The sequence below is a fragment of the Diachasma alloeum genome, unplaced genomic scaffold, assembly GCF_001412515.2.
Source record: "Diachasma alloeum isolate Michigan unplaced genomic scaffold, Dall2.0 Dall_scaffold_00711, whole genome shotgun sequence".
Classification (NCBI taxonomy): domain Eukaryota; kingdom Metazoa; phylum Arthropoda; class Insecta; order Hymenoptera; family Braconidae; genus Diachasma; species Diachasma alloeum.
In genome coordinates this window covers 423825-442851 of record NW_021680842.1, presented here as the reverse complement: position 1 = coordinate 442851, position 19027 = coordinate 423825, and the positions used below count along the sequence as shown (strand labels likewise).

General features: G+C 33.7%; 1 protein-coding gene across 2 annotated transcripts; it reads right to left on the bottom strand.

The window, feature by feature from the left end:
- Positions 1-3015: 3015 nt before the first annotated feature.
- On the bottom strand, positions 3016-18734 carry LOC107044331 (PDZ domain-containing protein 8). Of its 2 annotated transcripts, XM_015266169.2 has the most exons (9): positions 17617-18732; positions 14946-15138; positions 14377-14639; positions 10842-11859; positions 10120-10370; positions 8378-8584; positions 7666-7809; positions 4662-4844; positions 3016-4047 (listed from the first exon to the last, which is right to left on the bottom strand). In XM_015266169.2, the coding sequence occupies exons 1-9, from the start codon at positions 17995-17997 to the stop codon at positions 3826-3828; spliced, it is 2862 nt and encodes a 953-aa protein (XP_015121655.1). In that variant the 5' UTR covers positions 17998-18732; the 3' UTR covers positions 3016-3825. The 2 variants fall into 2 exon arrangements, with proteins under 2 accessions (XP_015121655.1, XP_015121656.1); XM_015266170.1 differs by lacking the exons at positions 3016-4047; positions 4662-4844; positions 7666-7809 and adding an exon at positions 7826-7916 and having other exon boundaries at positions 17617-18734.
- Between the last annotated feature and the right edge of the window lie 293 nt (positions 18735-19027).

Sequence of the window (19027 nt, the reverse complement as noted above, 5' to 3'; positions counted from 1 at the left end):
AAAAAAAAAAAAAAAAAAAAAAAAAAAACTTGAGACTTTTCAAAGTCTCAATTTAAAACATTTGAAAATCCCAATTTGACTTACGCAAATTGACTGACGCAAATTGATAAGTTTCAATTTGCAATCATACCTCTCACAATAAAGCTTGTTTTTTTCTAATGCAATAAAATTTTCCAGCAAAAAATTTCTGTTTTCCTATGGAATTTTTTCATGCATAAAGTTTTGAATATGAACTGATTTCCAAATCGTCGAAGTTCGGTGCCAAATATAATAATTTAACAGGAGTGCGTTGGGAAATAATTCAGGGATTTATGAATTTGACCTCCAACGGACTGAGCAGATGTCTTATCGAACGTATCTTCATATCAGGGTCATACCTCGCGGAACTCTTCATCTATCCTTGGCTTCAACTCATGACAGTAACATTTTCAAACACCGCAAGAATCATAATGCTTTTTGAATCGTGGAGAGAAATCAATATTTTTTAAATAAACTGTTCATTGGAATGGGGCATAACCAAAGCCAAACACGGACGAAATTGTTTATCATATACGAGCGGTATATGTTGGACCTTATCCAAAAGATTACTGCGCGTGATTTTGGCCAACGAAAATAGAAAGACCTCCCAATAAAATCCCCCATGACTTGTGCACTTTTCCTTTTCATCTTATTTTTAGATTTTCCGAAACGTTCTTTCTCTTTACTTATTTCATGAAAAGTGGGAATGAGGAATAGATCAGACAGGTGTGCACGCACAAAAAAAATAATAGAGAAACCTAAACATTTCATCGTAATGTGTGGAAAGCGGAATTTTGCGCACGCAGAGCGTGCCGAAAACTTCACTTTACGCACAAGTGATCAAATCGCGTGTTAAGTGGAAAAAAGTCGTATTTTTTGGCGCATACGACCTTTTTTCACAAATATTTCTGCAATAGTGGAAAAATGGAAAAAAAATCTCACTGTTTTCTCTTTATTGTTCCGATATTCGGTCGTACTTTTAGAGAAATTTATATTACAGAAAAATTTGTAGAAAAAGGTCGTATGTGCCAAACAAAATTTTTTTCCTCAAATGTTGGGATAAAATGATTCTAGAGAGTCCATATCGTTCAGATTTCATGTTCCCTAGATTAGGTTTGTACAACCGTTTTCCACTTCGTTGACCTAAAAATTCCAAAATAGTCAATACGACTAGCACGTGAAATATACGATTTAGACAATACCTGCCTGAAAAGATCACTTTTTAGGACACTTCAGCGGCCGTAAAGTGTTTATTCTCGGTGCGACGTGCGTAAAGTAAATTCTCGTGCGTAAAGCTTTGAGTAAATCAACTAAAATTCATAATTTTAACAGATTTTTTCATTAAATTGTAATTTTTCAACGGCGAGATTCCCTGAAATTTCAATGGAAATTTCACTTATTAAAAATTTTCGAGATTTTTCAGTACCTGGTTATAGGATTGGATTCACAATATGGAACGATCATGTTTCGAAGTCAGAATCCATGAGTTTTCTCACGCATTTGGTGCGCTGACGTGGGCTGTGCGAATTTCCGCGTCGAAATTGGACAACCTTGGACAGCGCCGTCGATGGAAAGAAACAGAGCAATTTTCCCGTCTCTGTGTACATTTCGCTTAGTTCGTTGGCTCCTTTGTATCTCTGGCATCGTTTTGCGTCTTTTCCACGTGTTTTATTTTTATTTTTCATTCTCAGAATTCGTGCGCGAAGTATACATGTTTTATTGTTTGAATAAGGGAGCAAACCCAGTTGTTGGCCATCGCGCCGGTTCCTGGTCACTTGGAGGATCCCTTAGAAGATCACAAAACTTTCCGCTTTGTTTTTTCCTACGATTTTATGGAAGAATTGAAAAATAAATTGTTCATGAAGTAGCTATTTGCTTCTGAATGGAATTTCTATGACGATATATTTTAAATTGAATTCAATAATTCTTTGAATTCAACGTTGTCGCAACGTTGGTAGTCAATATTGTCCCAACGTTGGCAGCTAACGTTGCCCCAGCGTTGGTTGCCAACAATACCCCAATGTTGGCGAATTGCCACAATGTTGGCTGCCAACATTACCCCAACATTGATAGCCAACATTACCCCAGTGTTAGTAGCCAATACTTCCCCAGCGTTGGAAGCCAACATTACCCCAATGTTGACAGCCAACATTACCCCAACATTGATAATCAACATTACCCCAATGCTGGTAGCCAACATTGTCTCAGTATTGGTAGTTAATGTTTGAAGCTAACATTGCCTGAATGTTGGTAGCCAACATTGACCCAACATTGGTAGCTAAACATTGCCCCAGTGTTAGTAGCCAATACTTCCCCAGCGTTGGGAGCCAACATTACCCCAATGTTGACAGCCAACATTACCCCAACATTGATAACTAACATTACTCTAATGCTGGTAGCCAACATTGTCCCAGTATTGGTAGTCAATGTTTGAAGCTAACATTGCCTGAATGTTGGTAGCCAACATTCACCCGACATTGGTAGCTAAACATTGCCCCAGTGTTTGTAGCCAATACTTCCCCAGAGTTGGGAGCCAACATTACCCCAATGTTGACAAACAACATTGCCCCAACGTTGGAAGCCAACATTGACCCAGCATTGCCCCAATGTTGACAGTCAACATTTCCCCAACCTTGACAGCCTGCATTACCCTAATGTTGGCAGCCAACACTGCCTCAATGTTGGCAGCCCACATTGCCTCAATGTTGGCAGCCAGCATTGCCCCAACCTTGACAGCCACCATTACCCTAATGTTGGCAGCCAACATTGCCTCAATGTTGGCCAACATTCCCCCAGTGTTAGCAGCCAACATTGCCCCTACGTTGACAGCCAACGTCGCCCCAATGTCGGCAGCCAACATTGCCCCAACGTAAATTTTTTTTACCTTTCCCCAAATATTCGTTTAAAAATAATTTTTTATAACAGCAGATAATGCAATCAATCTCATGATCAAACTCGGTCAAGATGAATTAAATAACGTTCGATGCCGATCTAAAGTATTTTTCGAATGTAATCATTTTATTGAAATACAACAAAATAACGATACACCCCAATAATGATACATAATTCCGAATAAACATCTGCAGTGCGTAATTTATGATGACAATTTTTGATTTTCCATTCTAACAAATAAATTTGATAATAATTCACATTTCCTCAATTCGATGGCTATTTGAACGGCCAGTACGGTTAAAGCATCATATACATCTTCATGAATAACATTAAGCATAAATATCGTATTGTATATATATATAATAATTTCCTAATTACGTCGATCATGGGTACAGTGTCTGGATGTTGTCAATTTTTTCAATATATCTGTTATTCATCTATTTTTTATCACAACCTTGCAACATCTAAGACATCCTCGTGAACATCATTTTTGAGTCTTGCATTTGGTGTTCTCTGATTAACTGTTAATATGACTTTTTTCAAATTTTTTAATTTTCATGTTTGATTTTTTTCACCTAGAATTACGGTACTAGTTCATTTTGTTGGTCAGTGCACGATTACGAGTATGATATTAAGTATTATATTAAAATTGACATGTGCAGACATTGGCATGTGTAAATTCGTACAATTATTTCGAAGCAAAAAGATCAAAAATGCGTAACTACATTGATTCTTTGAAAAATGATGGATTAATCATTCTTTAATGAATACCAGAAACGGCAACAGTTGGATTGGCAGCAGATTTATTTAAAAAAATTGAACTATAGTAATTGCCTCAAGTATTGACCATTCTGTTGATAATTCTGCTAGAAAAGAATTTAAGGCAATTCAACGGATAAACATTTTTTATCTGAATTATTCTCTTTTTGTCTCTTGCGGCTCGCTTTTGACTTCAGGCCGATTCTGGAGCTCTTGGGCGTGCTGCAAACCGGCGCAGTAATGCAATAATAATACGGAGAGTCCCTGGACTCGCAGGTCACTCTGTGTTATCAATTTAACACTGTCAATGTCAGTGGATTGAGATAGTTCTACTCTTGAGGTAGTTTCTACGTCAAGTGCCGCTTTCAATTTCCCCATCTGCGTCAACAAATGCGAAGAAATTTGTGGAATTAGTTGAGGCAATTTATTGTTCTGGATTCGGCAGTGGAGTAGTGAAGAATGAGAGGAAATTTTGCAGATTATAGAGGGAGAGATAAATCTGGCGGAAAACAGAATGGAATTTTTTCGTGTGGTAAAAAACCAGTAAATTTGAGCCGAGGAAATTCTATAGAAAATATCTCAATAGATTAAATTGCACAGAAAAATCGAATTCCATTGGTTTTTTCTACAGAATATTCTCTGTTAAACATTTAAATAAAAACGAGTATTTTCTATTAAACATTCAAACATTTAAATTAAAAATGTGTGAACATTGAAAGTTCAGTGGAAATCCAATAGAATTGTCTAGCGAATTAGCTAGGATTTTCTACTAAACTTCTCCGTGCGGGTAGAGCTCTTATAAAAAATTCAAGGATAATTCTCAACAGATTTTTCTCCTCGTTTCCAAAAATGTCTTTTAACCGTCTCTGTCGTCCATATAATTGACAATAAAAAGGTCCTCTATTACACTTCTCTAAAATCTCCTGTTTGAAATCTGTAAAATAACCACTCCACCACTGAATACTTCCTCCCCCTCCTTCTCAAGTTCTCACCATTGAATTAATTTTCTCAATTCTCTCCTCGGCTTGTAAATCTTTGAATAAAAATTTTCCAGTTTCTTTGGCACGAGACATAAGACCTTCGTCTAATTCACCCGAAATCAGGGGCGATGCGACGCTTGGCTCTGCACCCTCAAATAAATCACTACTTATGCCCAGTCCTCCAATCAGTGAGTTCTGCGTATTTTTGTAAAGAAATTTCAAGTTTCATTACAATCGTGGAAGCAGAGAGCGACAAACTCGTGCAGACGGAAGAACATTACCGCACTATTGCTTCTAGTCCAGTTTTTTCCATCGAGATTAGTTCAGATTATTTGAATCAATTCAACATTTACTTACCAATTTAAATTGACGAAATTCTATCAATGATAGATGGTGAACATGCCACAGAGAAGCTGAGAATTTTGACATTTGTTGTTTCAACTAAAAGCTTTTGTGCGAATGATAGAACAATCTGATGGCAGTGATGGTTTATTTTGAAGAGACTGATCGATTTTGTAATTATTTCGCTATGATTTAAATTTATTGCTGTTGGAAATTTTTCAATCCGTTCCAGAAAACAATTTATGCCAGTGGCATCTAAAATTTAACAGGACATCGGCAATTTGTGGACAAATTGTCGACATACGACGTATGAAAAAATTCTATAGGAATCCTGTAAGAAATCCTATAGAAATTCCCTATAAGAAATTCTATAGGAATTTCCTATAAGAAATCCTATAGGAATTTCCTATAAGAAATCCTATAGGGATTTCCTATAAGAAATCCTATAGGAATTTCCTATAAGAAAACCCATAGAAATTTCCTATAGGAAATTTTGTTTTCCTATAGAATTTCCTGTAGGAAATCCTATGGAGAATTTGAATATTTCCTATAGGATTATAGGAATCCTATAATCCTATAGGAATTTCCGATAGGAAATCCTATAGGATCCTATAGGAAATCCTATAAGAAATCTATAAGAAATCCTATAGGAATTTCCTATAAGAAAACCCATAGAAATTTCCTATAGGAAATTTTGTTTTCCTATAGAATTCCCTGTAGGAAATCCTATGGAGAATTTGAATATTTCCTATAGGATTATAGGAATTCTATAATCCTATAGGAATTTCCGATAGGAAATCCTATAGAATCCTATAGGAAATCCTATAAGAAATCCTACAAGAAATCCTATAGGAAATTCCTATAAGAAATCCTATAGGAATTTTTTACAGGAAATCCTATGGAGAATTTGAACATTTCCTATAAGATTTTTCTGACCTGAGTACTGGAAATCACAAACTTTTTTCTCTGTGTCGCTACAGGTGTTAAAATAGTAGTATGAACACACCTGAATCTTAATCTGAATCTTTTTATGGGCATTTGGAATTGATTCATCTTCGTTACCCTCAAGACTCAACTGGGGTATGTTCATACTACTTTGAACACTCGATTGTGTAATGAAGTAGATGTTCTATGTCAATCCGAATTGTTTTACTACTGTGTACTGAATTGACTAATGGGATGAAGACTCGCAGAAATCACTGGAAATGCCATGAGAATGTTTCGAAGACTTAGGAATGGACGTAATGAAGACGTATGAAAACAAAACAACAGAAAAATCCAGCGCTTTCGCTGGGAAATTCTATTGAATTTCTGGTAGAATTCCATTGAAGTTCTCTGGGAATGGCGAATTCTATTGGAAATGTACTTTTTCTTTTGAGATTTTTCCTATAGAAAATCTGGGAGACAAACTTTCCTGGTTTATGTCCAAGAATTCGATTGAATTATTGGACACAAATTATTGGAATAATTCCTACTGGAAAAATTTATGTGTTCTTTGGAGATTTTTCAAATGTAAAATCTTGGGCATAAACTTTTCTGGTTTATGTCCAATAATTCAATGGCATTCTTGGACACAAATTATTGGAAAAATTACTATTGGAAAAATTTAGTTATTCTTTTGAGAATTTTCTATAAAAATTTTGAGCATAAACTTTCCTAGTTTTTTCACTTTACTTTGCTTAATTCCTCATGAATGTATTGAAATAGAATAAGTTTCACAGAAAAATCAACTTGTATTGATATTTTCTTACGACATCGATCTGAAAATTTCTAGGCAAAACTGCGCTGAGAAAAAATTTGCTCTATCGAAAAACTATATGCTCGACGCGAGAATATTTCATGGAGTGGGACAGATTTACTTGAAGGAAATTATCCAACTTGATAGAAGGAAATTTAATAATATCTTTCACAAAAATTAAATTTTCGTCCTAATAGTGAGAACTATCCCTAGAAAATTTGAGCCAAGGACATTCTATAGAACATTTCAATCAGGGATAGCCAAATTTGTAATATTTTATTACGATTACTTTTGGAGCCCTTAAATTGAAAAACATCAACCTTGTAATTTTTTCAGTAATTAAATATCATCAATTTAAATATTCAAATTTTTAACTATGTTATCAATCAATAATTTAAGGTGGGAAGATTGACGATTACTTGTGTAATCGAAAAACCCCCTTTCAAAAAATTTGAATTACTCACTTAGTTGTAAATTTACAATTGCATATTAACAAATTTTAAATATTTCATTATTCGTAAAAATCAGGTTATTAATATTATACTATTGGAAAAATTGAATCAACATATTTTACCCTTCAGTAATATAAGAGTCAAATTTGTGAAATATTACAAAAATTTAATATTGATGGGGATCCCTGATTTCAATAGAATCGGCCAAAAACCAATAAAAACTTCAACAAAAATCCAATAGAACTCTCTATCGAATTCGCTCGGTTTTTCTATTAAATTTCATACGTGTTGAGACGAAATATTTGGCATAACTTATCATAGTATGAGTTTGTGAGATGAATCGGCCTGGGATGCACTAACCGGACACCCCTAGAGATAAAGTCTTAATGCAGAACACCAAGCGTCAAAAAACGAATGCGTTAGATTTTCCATCGAATATTTTCATCCACAAAAAAATGAAAAATTCCAAGAGTGAAAGGTCTACCTTGCGGGATGAGCAGGGACTTGGGGGTAGACTTCGCGATCCTCCACCACCCCCCGAGGTCGGTGGTGCTAGACAACTGGTGCTTCCGGCTTTCTTCAATCCCAGCAGAGTATTTGCTATACTGGCCTTGACTGCCATCATTCCCTGATTATAACGATCAACGTTTTCCACATGTTGTTAATACATTTATTTCCTCACCAAAGCTTAATTAATTCTTTGATTATTTCATTTCCGCTGTTGAAAATCACCATCTTGACCCCAAGAATGCATCAATCAATAAAATCTACTGATTGTTATTATCAATAGGGTTTTTTAAAAGAAATGAAAACAAATATAAATAAATCTGACATGTTTTTCATTTCTCAAACTATATTTACATCGTTATCAGTCGATTGTTGAATTGTCAGTGGACGCATTCAATTTTATCCTCTAGTTTTACATTAACGATCAAATACGATACTCGGATTGTTTATTTATCCATTTATTTATTTCAAAGTTCATGCGCAAATGAATAAAAATTCGTTTTTTATAAAAATTATTATCGGTAAATGATAACAAATGGCTATTAAATAAATAAATAAACATAAATAAATTAATAAATAAATAAACACAGTAATGCTCTTAATCAGCTGTTTAAATTAGGAGAGATCGTAATTGCAGACTTTGATTGAAATGTTTTCTATGGAAGTGTTTTGTACTATGTGTTTAGTACCTGAACGTTTTCTTCGCAACTGGTCAGTGATATCTCGGGTCCCATATCACCGCCAATGCTGACTGCTGTTTCTGCTTCCTCTACCTCAAAGGCCATTGTCGCCAGGCTCTCTGCGCCACAATTTCCAGATGCTTGGCAACGTGCTTCGCACTTTTTATGACAGACCATTCCGCAGTCACGACATTGCACTGCGTCTTTCAGCCAGATCTGAGATGAAAGAGAGAAAATATTCGGGCGTAATCGAAAGCTTTCTAAATTTATTTTGCAGACGTATTATTTTTTTTTCAAGATCATTTTTTTTTATTTTCATGTCGCTCTGGGGTAAATACAAAGGCCGACGAAATTAATTCGTTCCATCTATGAATGTCTCGGAATATGGACAAAGAAATACTTCCCTGCGAGTCACTTTTAAAATTTGTTAGAAAAAACTAGAGAATTAGCTGAAAAATTCCTATTGAAAATTCGATTGCAAAATTCCACAGTTTCTGCTTGTTTTTTATCAATAGAAAATGTTCAATCGAAAACATTTTATAGAGAAAATGAATATCATTTGATTTTTCTAGACAGCTCAGTCTATTGACATTTTTTTTGTAGAAATTCCTTGACATAAATTTTCTTAGTTTTTTAATTCATTTTTTTGCGGAAAGAACTGAAGGAAAATGAACTGGAGAATACTCGGAAAATTTATGTCGAGTAATTTCTACAGGCACTGTCTCAATAGAAGTACAACAGAAATTTAATAGAGATTCCTAGTTTGATTTTTTTGAGTGGGTTCTTGAAAATTTTTATTCAGCGACAGTTCTACTGGAATTTCGAGGAATTTGATTATTGATTGAAAATTCACAATTTGATGAACAAATCGAAAGAGACTGTTAATTTCAGCCCAATTATTCAGTGAAAATCAACAGAAATTCAGGAAAATTCTGGTAAATGTACGCTTGACTATTCAATAATTTGAAAATGCATCATAATTTCATTCAAGGAAGTTGAAGTGAGATTTTCAGTAAATTTCAAATTTTCTGAGATTTCCCCTCTTGAATCTAAATTGTTTATAAAATTGCAACTTTTTTCAACACTGAACTTCCAGTTTTAGTCAGTTAAAAAAATGGAATTCGACTGGAGGATCTTGATATTTACAAAAAAAAATCCTTATATCATTGAAATTCAAGAATTTCAAGTTTTTTCGAAAAGTTTTACGGATATGAAATTAAAATATACAAAAATCCCAGTGTATTTCCTTACGAAATTCTATTGGAACTCTGTTAGAGTCTATTTTGAAATTATATTTCCTACTCTATTTCTATTTTTTTTTTAATTTTCTATTCTTATGCCGATTTTGATGAAATATTTAGGTGTTTCTCCGCGTGGTTTTCACGGAAATATTCGTAGAAATTTTATTACCTGAAAGTATTGATAAATCTCGATTTGTCTATTTAATTTACTTTTCTAAATTTCTTCTCGCATTAAAAAACTCAAGGAAAAAATTGAAAAATTCCTGCCCAGCCATTTTCATAAAAAACTCTCAGCAAAAAAACTTCTCTGGGTAAAATCAACATTTCGTTAGTAAAATTTTACTTGATATTTCGATAAAAATCACCCATAAAAACTATTGAATTCTTCACGGGAATCAGGACTGATCAATAGAACTTTAAGCGATTTCCAATCTCACTAGAATTTAAGTAAAATGCATTCGCATATAATTGAAAATCAAATACGCATTCGATGATGAGTCCAATATCTACCTTTTTCGAACAAAAGTCGCAGTGTGTTGCCCGATGGAAATGCGTTCGAATGAAATCATGAGGCTTTTTATCAGCGATTTCGCTAATGTGCGGCACATGCTTCGGTGTTCCAGTTTCCTTCTTGATGTCGGCACTTGTGTTCCTCCTCTGAGGTTCACTAGACACCCAGTCATAAGACAGAAGGATGTCTCCATAGCAGAGAGTGGGATCGAAACCAGAATATCCCTGCAGTTTTGAATTGAAACTCGATGCTGAAATTTAAAAAAAGTGGGTTTAATTCAAAAATAATCTGAATAAAAATTACTATGAAAGTTTCGATTCAGACATTTTCCATAAAAATTCCTCAACACAAGTTTTTTTAATTTTTTAAAATACATTTTCTTTCTCTTCTCATTAAAAAAATCAAATAAAAATATGTGAAAAATGTCAAATCTTATTCATACTCTCTAAAAAAGTTTGGCCGTTTTTATTGAAATTTCAGTAGAAAATATTCTAGAAAAAGTCAATAGAATTCAATTTTTGCATACAACCTATTTCGTTGAAATATTTTCTATGGAATATAAAAACTAATAGAAAATTCAATGGACATCCAATAGAATTGCCTACGAATTCGCTCGGTTTTTCTTTTAAATCAAATAGAAGTTCTCTTAAATCAAATGAAGTTACGTAAATAATCCAACGACGGATCAATACTTTTCAGTAAAAAAAAAATCACGAATTACCTGTATCAGGTGGCAGAAGGGCCTGACACTTCAAGTAATGCCCAGTAGTATTAGTGGAGCACTGAGCAAGAATAAGTTTAATAGGAGTATTGATGTACCCAATAATCTTCGGCGGCATCTCCCTCCCCCGACCCTTGGCCCAGACCCCGATATTCAAATACTGCAGTTCATTATCAATCCGAAAATTTCTCGTCTCCTCGAAATTGATCAGCGACGCATAACTCTTTTCGCTGGTTGTCGAGTACAGTTCACTGAGGCAAGGGGCCATGAAATCATCACCACTGATGACGGGATTGCTGGACGTCGAGTGAGTAGAAGTGGTTGATATTCTTCTGGACGGAGTGTCGGGGATGGGAACAAAGTCGTCGGACACTTGAAAACTGCTCTTCCGTCTTCTGAACAGTTTGATCCCACCGTCTGATTTTTCCGAGCCCTCGAAGTCCCCGGAGTCCCTCAGATCGGAGAATTTCACTTGACTCTCGACATTCAGTTCATTTCTAATTTTTTTATCGGCGTTTATCAACGTCCTCTCAGTTTCTGGCTTTACGTGGGGCTTTTCGCCATCGAATTTCAGATATCTTCGTTCAACTCTGATGATGAACCTCCGCTGGGCTGCACTCTTCACCAGTTTTCCCACTTGCGTCATGTTCGAAATTTTCTTACCATCGACGGAGACGAGAATGTCGGACTTTTTCATCTCTGCGATTGCTGCTGGACTCCCGGAGACTATAGTCTCGACTACGACGCAGGTCTGGCCGATTTCGGGGATCACTTCTTGCTTGAAGACGACCCCGAGCTGGTGGGAACTTGGCTTGCTGATTATGAGGTCTAGCACCATGTAGGGAACTCCTCCGTACTGGGTCAGGTATACCCAGGGGGTGGAGTCGACGCTGATGGTGCAGTAGACGTCGACTTGCGATAGCTCTTCGGCTGGGAATGCGCTCGGGGGAAGATGCAGTCTGCCTACTTCGATCAAACCGACCTCCAGGAGGCCGGGAGTCAGCTGGGCTGTGACAACCTGAAATATTTGGTTTTATTTTATTTTCAAGGGGCACGCGGACGAAAAAAATTGGTAGAAAAACCTAGTAACGTCAGATAAAAAAAGGAAATTTGGATGTTCGATGGATTATTTTACCCGGGGGAGTATCTCAAATTTAGCCCAGGGACATAAAATAAAATTTAATCGCAAGGTTAAATCAGGGTTAATTCAAGTGGGGCTACAGGATAAATAAAAAATTATTCTTCGGGTCGAATATTGATACGTTATGACTCCTACGGTATTATTGACCCCCAGGGTAAATTTTACCCTGGGGTTTAGTTGAATAATAGGGTTTGGTGCAACCGGGCCCAAATTCGATTTTCCTGTATAACTTATTCTATTGGGATATGTTCTATAGAATTTCCCCGCCTCAAATTTTCTCTTTTTCTGTTTGATTCTCTTGACGAGAACAAAAGAAAAATGGAGTGAAAAAAACTGAAAATTTGAGCCGAGCAAATTTCAAAAGTCTCAATTTGAGACTTGAAAGTTTTAACTTGAGACATTTAAAAATCTCAAGTAGAGACTTTGAAAAGTCTCAATTTGAGATCATAAGTCTCAAATAAAGCTCACGTATGAGAAAGATTTTTATTGAATTTTCTACTAGTGTTTGACCGATTCTATTGAAATGTTCAATACAAAGTATTCTACAGAAAAAGTCAATGGAATGTGATTTCTCTATGCAACTTATTCTATCGAGCTATTTTCTATCGATTTTTCTCGTCTCAAATTTTCCAAGTTTTCTTGATTCATATTCTTAATAGGAAAAAATAAAAATAAAATGATTTCTAAATGTAGTTTCCAAAAGAATTTTCTATAGAGTTGCATTGGAGTTCTATTGAAATTCTGTTAAAAGTAATTGTAATTACAATTCCATACAACGAAAAAATAAGACATTATTTTAAGTTGTTAAACATTTCAAAGTAAGATTTTCAAGTCTTAATTTGAAGTCTTAACGTCTTCAGTTGAGAATTTCAAAAGTCTCAATTTGAGACTTGAAAGTTTTAACTTGAGACATTTAAAAATCTCAAGTAGAGACTTTGAAAAGTCTCAATTTCAGATCATAAGTCTCAAATAAAGCTCACGTTTGAGAAAGATTTTTATTGAATTTTCTACTAGTGTATGACCGATTCTATTGAAATGTTCAATACAAAGTATTCTACAGAAAAAGTCAATGGAAGGTGATTTCTCTATGCAACTTATTCTATTGAGCTATTTTCTATAGATTTTTCTCGTCGCAAATTTTCCAAGTTTTCTTGATTCATATGCTTGATAGGAAAAAAGAAAAATAGAATGATTTCTAAATCTAGTTTCCAAAAGAATTTTCTATAGAGTTGCATTGGAGTTCTATTGAAATTCTGTTGAAAGTAATTGTGATTACAATTCCATACAACGAAAAAATAAGACATTATTTTAAGTTGTTAAACGTTTCAAAGTAAGATTTTCAAGTCTTAATTTGAAGTCTGAACGTCTTCAGTTGAGAATTTCAAAAGTCTCAATTTGAGACTTGAAAGTTTTAACTTGAGACATTTAAAAATCTCAAGTAGAGACTTTGAAAAGTCTCAATTTCAGATCATAAGTCTCAAATAAAGCTCACGTATGAGAAAGATTTTTATTGAATTTTCTACTAGTGTATGACCGATTCTATTGAAATGTTCAATACAAAGTATTCTACAGAAAAAGTCAATGGAATGTGATTTCTCTATGCAACTTATTCTATTGAGCTATTTTCTATAGATTTTTCTCGTCTCAAATTTTCCAAGTTTTCTTGATTCATATTCTTAATAGGAAAAAAGAAAAATAAAATGATTTCTAAATGTAGTTTCCAAAAGAATTTTCTATAGAGTTGCATTGGAGTTCTATTGAAATTCTGTTAAAAGTAATTGTAAGCTTCGAAGAATTCTATTGGGTTTTCGCCGTTTTTGTAAATGATTAATTGTATTTTATTGAGAAAAGTTGATAGATGTGGATTTCTCTGTACGGTATTTTTATATGATTTTTGAGCATGGATTGTTTACGTTTTTTTACTGGCTTTTGTAATGAGAAAAAAATTAAGCTGAAGATTTGAGGAAATTTGTCCCGAACAGTTTCTATAGAAAAACAAATCTAGCAAAATTCGATAAAAAATGAAGACTTTTTTGCAGAAAATGTTAACAAACAAATCTCTTGACATTCCCTCCTGAAAGCCCTCATGTTCAAAATGATGATTGTTTAACGCAGACGACGCACAAGTCATTTCATCATCTCAATAATTTAATTATCTTTGCAATTAGCGACTGACAAGGAAACTATCAAGACTTTTTTGCAAAAAGTTTAAAGATTTATGAGAAAGATCGTTCATCATTTCTCTCTAAACATTTCCCGAGATATTTTCAAAATTATATTTCCATAATTAGTGAAAATATTACAAAATTATTGAAATTATGAGTAAAAAGATATTTCCATATTCAGTAAAAATATTATAACTTCATGTTTAGTGCTGCAGATTTCATGAATTACCTCCGATAAATCAATGTCCTCATCGTTCAATCGTCGGAAGAATGGTTTGTACCGCATTTTGTATCTTGGTAAGGTGTGTTTCCTTCTAATTGCCCGTCTAATTTGACCCGTAATGAGAGATACTATCTGGGGCTGCAATTGACGTCCCTGAAACTGAGATTGCACCTCCAGTTCGAGGATTGGATCGGAGTAGAAACTCAGGGACCAGTGAGTGTACGGAATTCGGGTAAACTGAAGTCTGGCCCTTCCACTGACTCTTTTAACTGTAAAAATGAATAATAAAGCAAAATCCCATTAAAATTCCGCAGCGAAGTGGTAAAACGATTCAAGTCAATTTTGACTACTCGCCAGTTTTCAATGAATATCTCGGAATCTAGGAGAGATGGCAAATTTTTTGTTATAACCTTTTTTGTAGGGCTTGATTCGCTCTACAAAAAAGGTCATGACGAAAATTTCGTTATCTCCCTTAGATTCGAAGATATTCCCCAAAAACTCGGCTGAGGCCAATCGATTTGAACCGTTTTATCGCTTCAGTGCTGAATTAGGACAATTACGAGTGGATTAATTACCCTGAAGTGATAAGTAGGCAGTCTTTCCAAGCAACATTTTCACGTCTATGGACAGTTGAAAATTACCGGAGTAATGGAGATCCAACGAGAGATCGAGGGTCTCAAGTAATCCAGTGTCTCGATTTATGAAAGAATCAGCCACTTCGAGACCCTTGATCATAGGAAACTGGGTACCAAGGTCTAAATCACGTAACTGGAATAACATTCATTATTACTAAAAAATAAGTTCATTAAAGATGAGGAGTTTTTACATTGAGTGAAAAACGACAGAGTTCTCAAAATGAATGAAATTCCTCGGCTGAATTTTTCCAGGCCTGACCCTTACTAATAAATTATTAATAAAGGTTTAAAATATTCTGATCAAATTTTAGAAATAGCATAATACTAATAATCTAATTTTTCCGGTAAGTGATGATTAAATTAAATATTTGATAATATGGAACTGTAAATTTCCCATTAACTGCATAATTCTAATCTATTAAAAAGGGATTTTTGATTACGCAAAAAATCATCAATATTTCTACTTCAATTATTGATTAATGAGGTAGTTAAAAATTTGAATATTTAAATTGATGATATTTAAATAATTAAAAATATTAAGAGTGAAACAGCAATATAGAAATTATTGATTAACAAAATAATTAAAAATTTGAATATTTAAATCGGTGATACTTGAATCATTAAAAACATAAAAAGAGTGGAATTATTGATGAATAAAATAGTTGAAAATTTGAATATTTAAATATTTAACTAAAAACTTTAAGAGTGAAACTTTAAGATTTAAGAAATTATTGACTAATAAAATAATAATTGAAAATTTGAATATTTAAATTGATGATAGGGGAGGGTAGGGTAAAATGGACACTTTTGACTTTTTTAAAAATATTCATAACTCAGAAACAGATTTATCAATTGAGCTCAGTCTGAGCTCATCACAAAGAGGAATCATTGTTTTTCAATTGAAAAATAAAATCATTTCATTTCATGAACAATTCAACACGCCATGAATATTTAAAAAAAAGGCAAAAGTGTCCGTTTTACCCCGCCCTCCCCTCCTTAAATAATTAAAAACTCTAAGAATGAAATTTTTGATTAACAAAACAGTTAAAAATTTGAATATTTAAATTAATGATCCTTAAATATTTAAAAAATTAAGAGTGAAACATTAATATAGAAATTATTGATTAATAAAATAGTTGAAAATTTGAATATTTAAATATTTAACTAAAAGCTTTAAGAGTGAAACTTTAAGATTTAAGAAATTATTGATTGATAAAATAATTGAAAATTTGAATAGTTAAATTGATGACAGGGGAGGGTATTGTAAAATGAACACTTTTGACTTTTTTAAAAATATTCATAACTCAGAAACAGATTTATCAATTGAGCTCAGTCTGAGCTCATCACAAAGAGGAATCATTGTTTTTCAATTGAAAAATAAAATCATTTCATTTCATGAACAATTCAACACGCCATGAATATTTAAAAAAAAGGCAAAAGTGTCCGTTTTACCCCGCCCTCCCCTCCTTAAATAATTAAAAACTCTAAGAATGAAATTTTTGATTAACAAAACAGTTAAAAATTTGAATATTTAAATTAATGATCCTTAAATATTTAAAAAATTAAGAGTGAAACATTAATATAGAAATTATTGATTAATAAAATAGTACAAAATTTGAATATTTAAATATTTAAATTAATGACAGGGGAGGGTATTGTAAAATGAACACTTTTGACTTTTTTAAAAATATTCATAACTCAGAAACAGATTTATCAATTGAGCTCAGTCTGAGCTCATCACAAAGAGGAATCATTGTTTTTCAATTGAAAAATAAAATCATTTCATTTCATGAACAATTCAACACGCCATGAATATTTTAAAAAAAGGCAAAAGTGTCCGTTTTACCCCGCCCTCCCCTCCTTAAATAATTAAAAACTCTAAGAATGAAATTTTTGATTAACAAAACAGTTAAAAATTTGAATATTTAAATTAATGATCCTTAAATATTTAAAAAATTAAGAGTGAAACATTAATATAGAAATTATTGATTAATAAAATAGTACAAAATTTGAATATTTAAATATTTAAATTAATGACAGGGGAGGGTATTGTAAAATGAACACTTTTGACTTTTTTAAAAATATTCATAACTCAGAAACAGATTTATCAATTGAGCTCAGTCTGAGCTCATCACAAAGAGGAATCATTGTTTTTCAATTGAAAAATAAAATCATTTCATTTCATGAACAATTCAACACGCCATGAATATTTTTACAAAAGTCAAAAGTGTCCGTTTTACCCCGCCCTCCCCTACTTAAATAATTAAAAACTCTAAGAATGAAATTTTTGATTAACAAAACAGTTAAAAATTTGAATATTTAAATTAATGATCCTTAAATATTTAAAAAATTAAGAGTGAAACATTAATATAGAAATAATTGATTAACAAAATAATTAAAAATTTGAATGCTTAAATCGGTGATACTTAAATAATTAAAGACATTAAGAGTGAAATTATTGATTAATAAAACAGTTAAAAATTTGAATACTCAAATTCATGATTCTCAAACAACTAAAGCCTTCAGAGTGATATTGACTAATTGACGTCTACAATATTAAACGGTAACGATATTAATATTCTATAGATTTGGCCATCCCGGCCACAATTACCTGAACACTATCAAAGAGCCGACCAGTAGTAGTTTGCGTGAGCAGCTCCTTAAACTCATTATTCAACTTCCTATACATCCACAGTCTGACCCGCTCAGCATTCCTCAGCTCATTGAACAGAAACTGAAGTGTCAGATTAATCGCTAAATTCTCATTTCCCTGTAAATTCTGCCTACTGGGATGCTGTCTCTCCTTATTGATATCCTTGACCAGCTCCTCAGGTAACTCGGCCTTCCCATGCGGCGGAGGTTTCCCCGGTGGTTGCGCCGGTGGTGCCAACTCCACGTAAATCTTCAGTATATAAAATTCCACGACCAGAGTGCATATTACACCGCAAATAAATGTAATCACAGCCAGAATGAGCATCAGAAATAAGTCCATAGTAAATGGACATTAAATACTCTCCTCAATCGACGTTTCTCGTTATTACTATATTAATTACGTTTTATATTTTAAAAATATATGATATTACTCGGTGTTTTGTTCACTCCTCCCCGTGAGATCCATCCGTCATTACTCTAGATCGAACTCTTGTTGGTTTCAAACAATAATTCTAATTACGAAAATTTACTCTGGCTTTCTGCTCTGTCATTTCATTCATCATCACTCGGTTTTGCTATCGATAATTTGTCTATTTCACTCTCTATACTCGTTCAAATACGGTGAATCAAAAAGATATATTAGTTGTCTCAATAATTTGATACTTTGAATTGATACTTGAGACATATGTACAGACGTATATTCAACGGAGTTGTGTCGAATGCTCTTCTATCCTCTGATGAGCTACTCTCATTATTGATTTCCGCAGCCATATTGAACGCTGGGAGCCTCGGCGTAGATTTTCCGGCATCTGCTCCTGCAGCTTTGGCTTTTAATGATGGAAATTACCCGCTTATTCGAGGAAATTGCCCTTCGGTGGCTCTCGATTTTCTGCGGGATTTTGATTTTTTGCGGGGGTGCGACGGGTTTTTCGCATTCACGCGGGTTTATTTTGACACTCGTGTGGTCGAACGCTCGATAGGGGAACAGCGATGCTCACTACTGGCTTGATCAGCTGATTTTGACAGGATGGGGGGCACGAGCGCAGTTGCCGCGATTATTCATAATATTTATTTTTCATTTCCGGTGAACGAAATTTTGAAGATTTCTTTAGGTTTTTTTTTGTTTATTTGGAAAGTTGAGGGGGAATTATTGTTGGAGTAGTTTCGTGTTGACTGTGTTATGTAATCACTGGTGTACCAATCAGATCATGAGAATTGAATGCCCGCGGAAAATGTCATTTGAAAAAAATTGAATGGTCAGAGAAGTATCGGTGCGATTTGGTATTATTTTTTAGGGAAAACGAAATTATTTCGCGAAAAAACAAATTCTGGTGATTGGGAAGATCGATTTTTATTTGAGGTATTGTTAA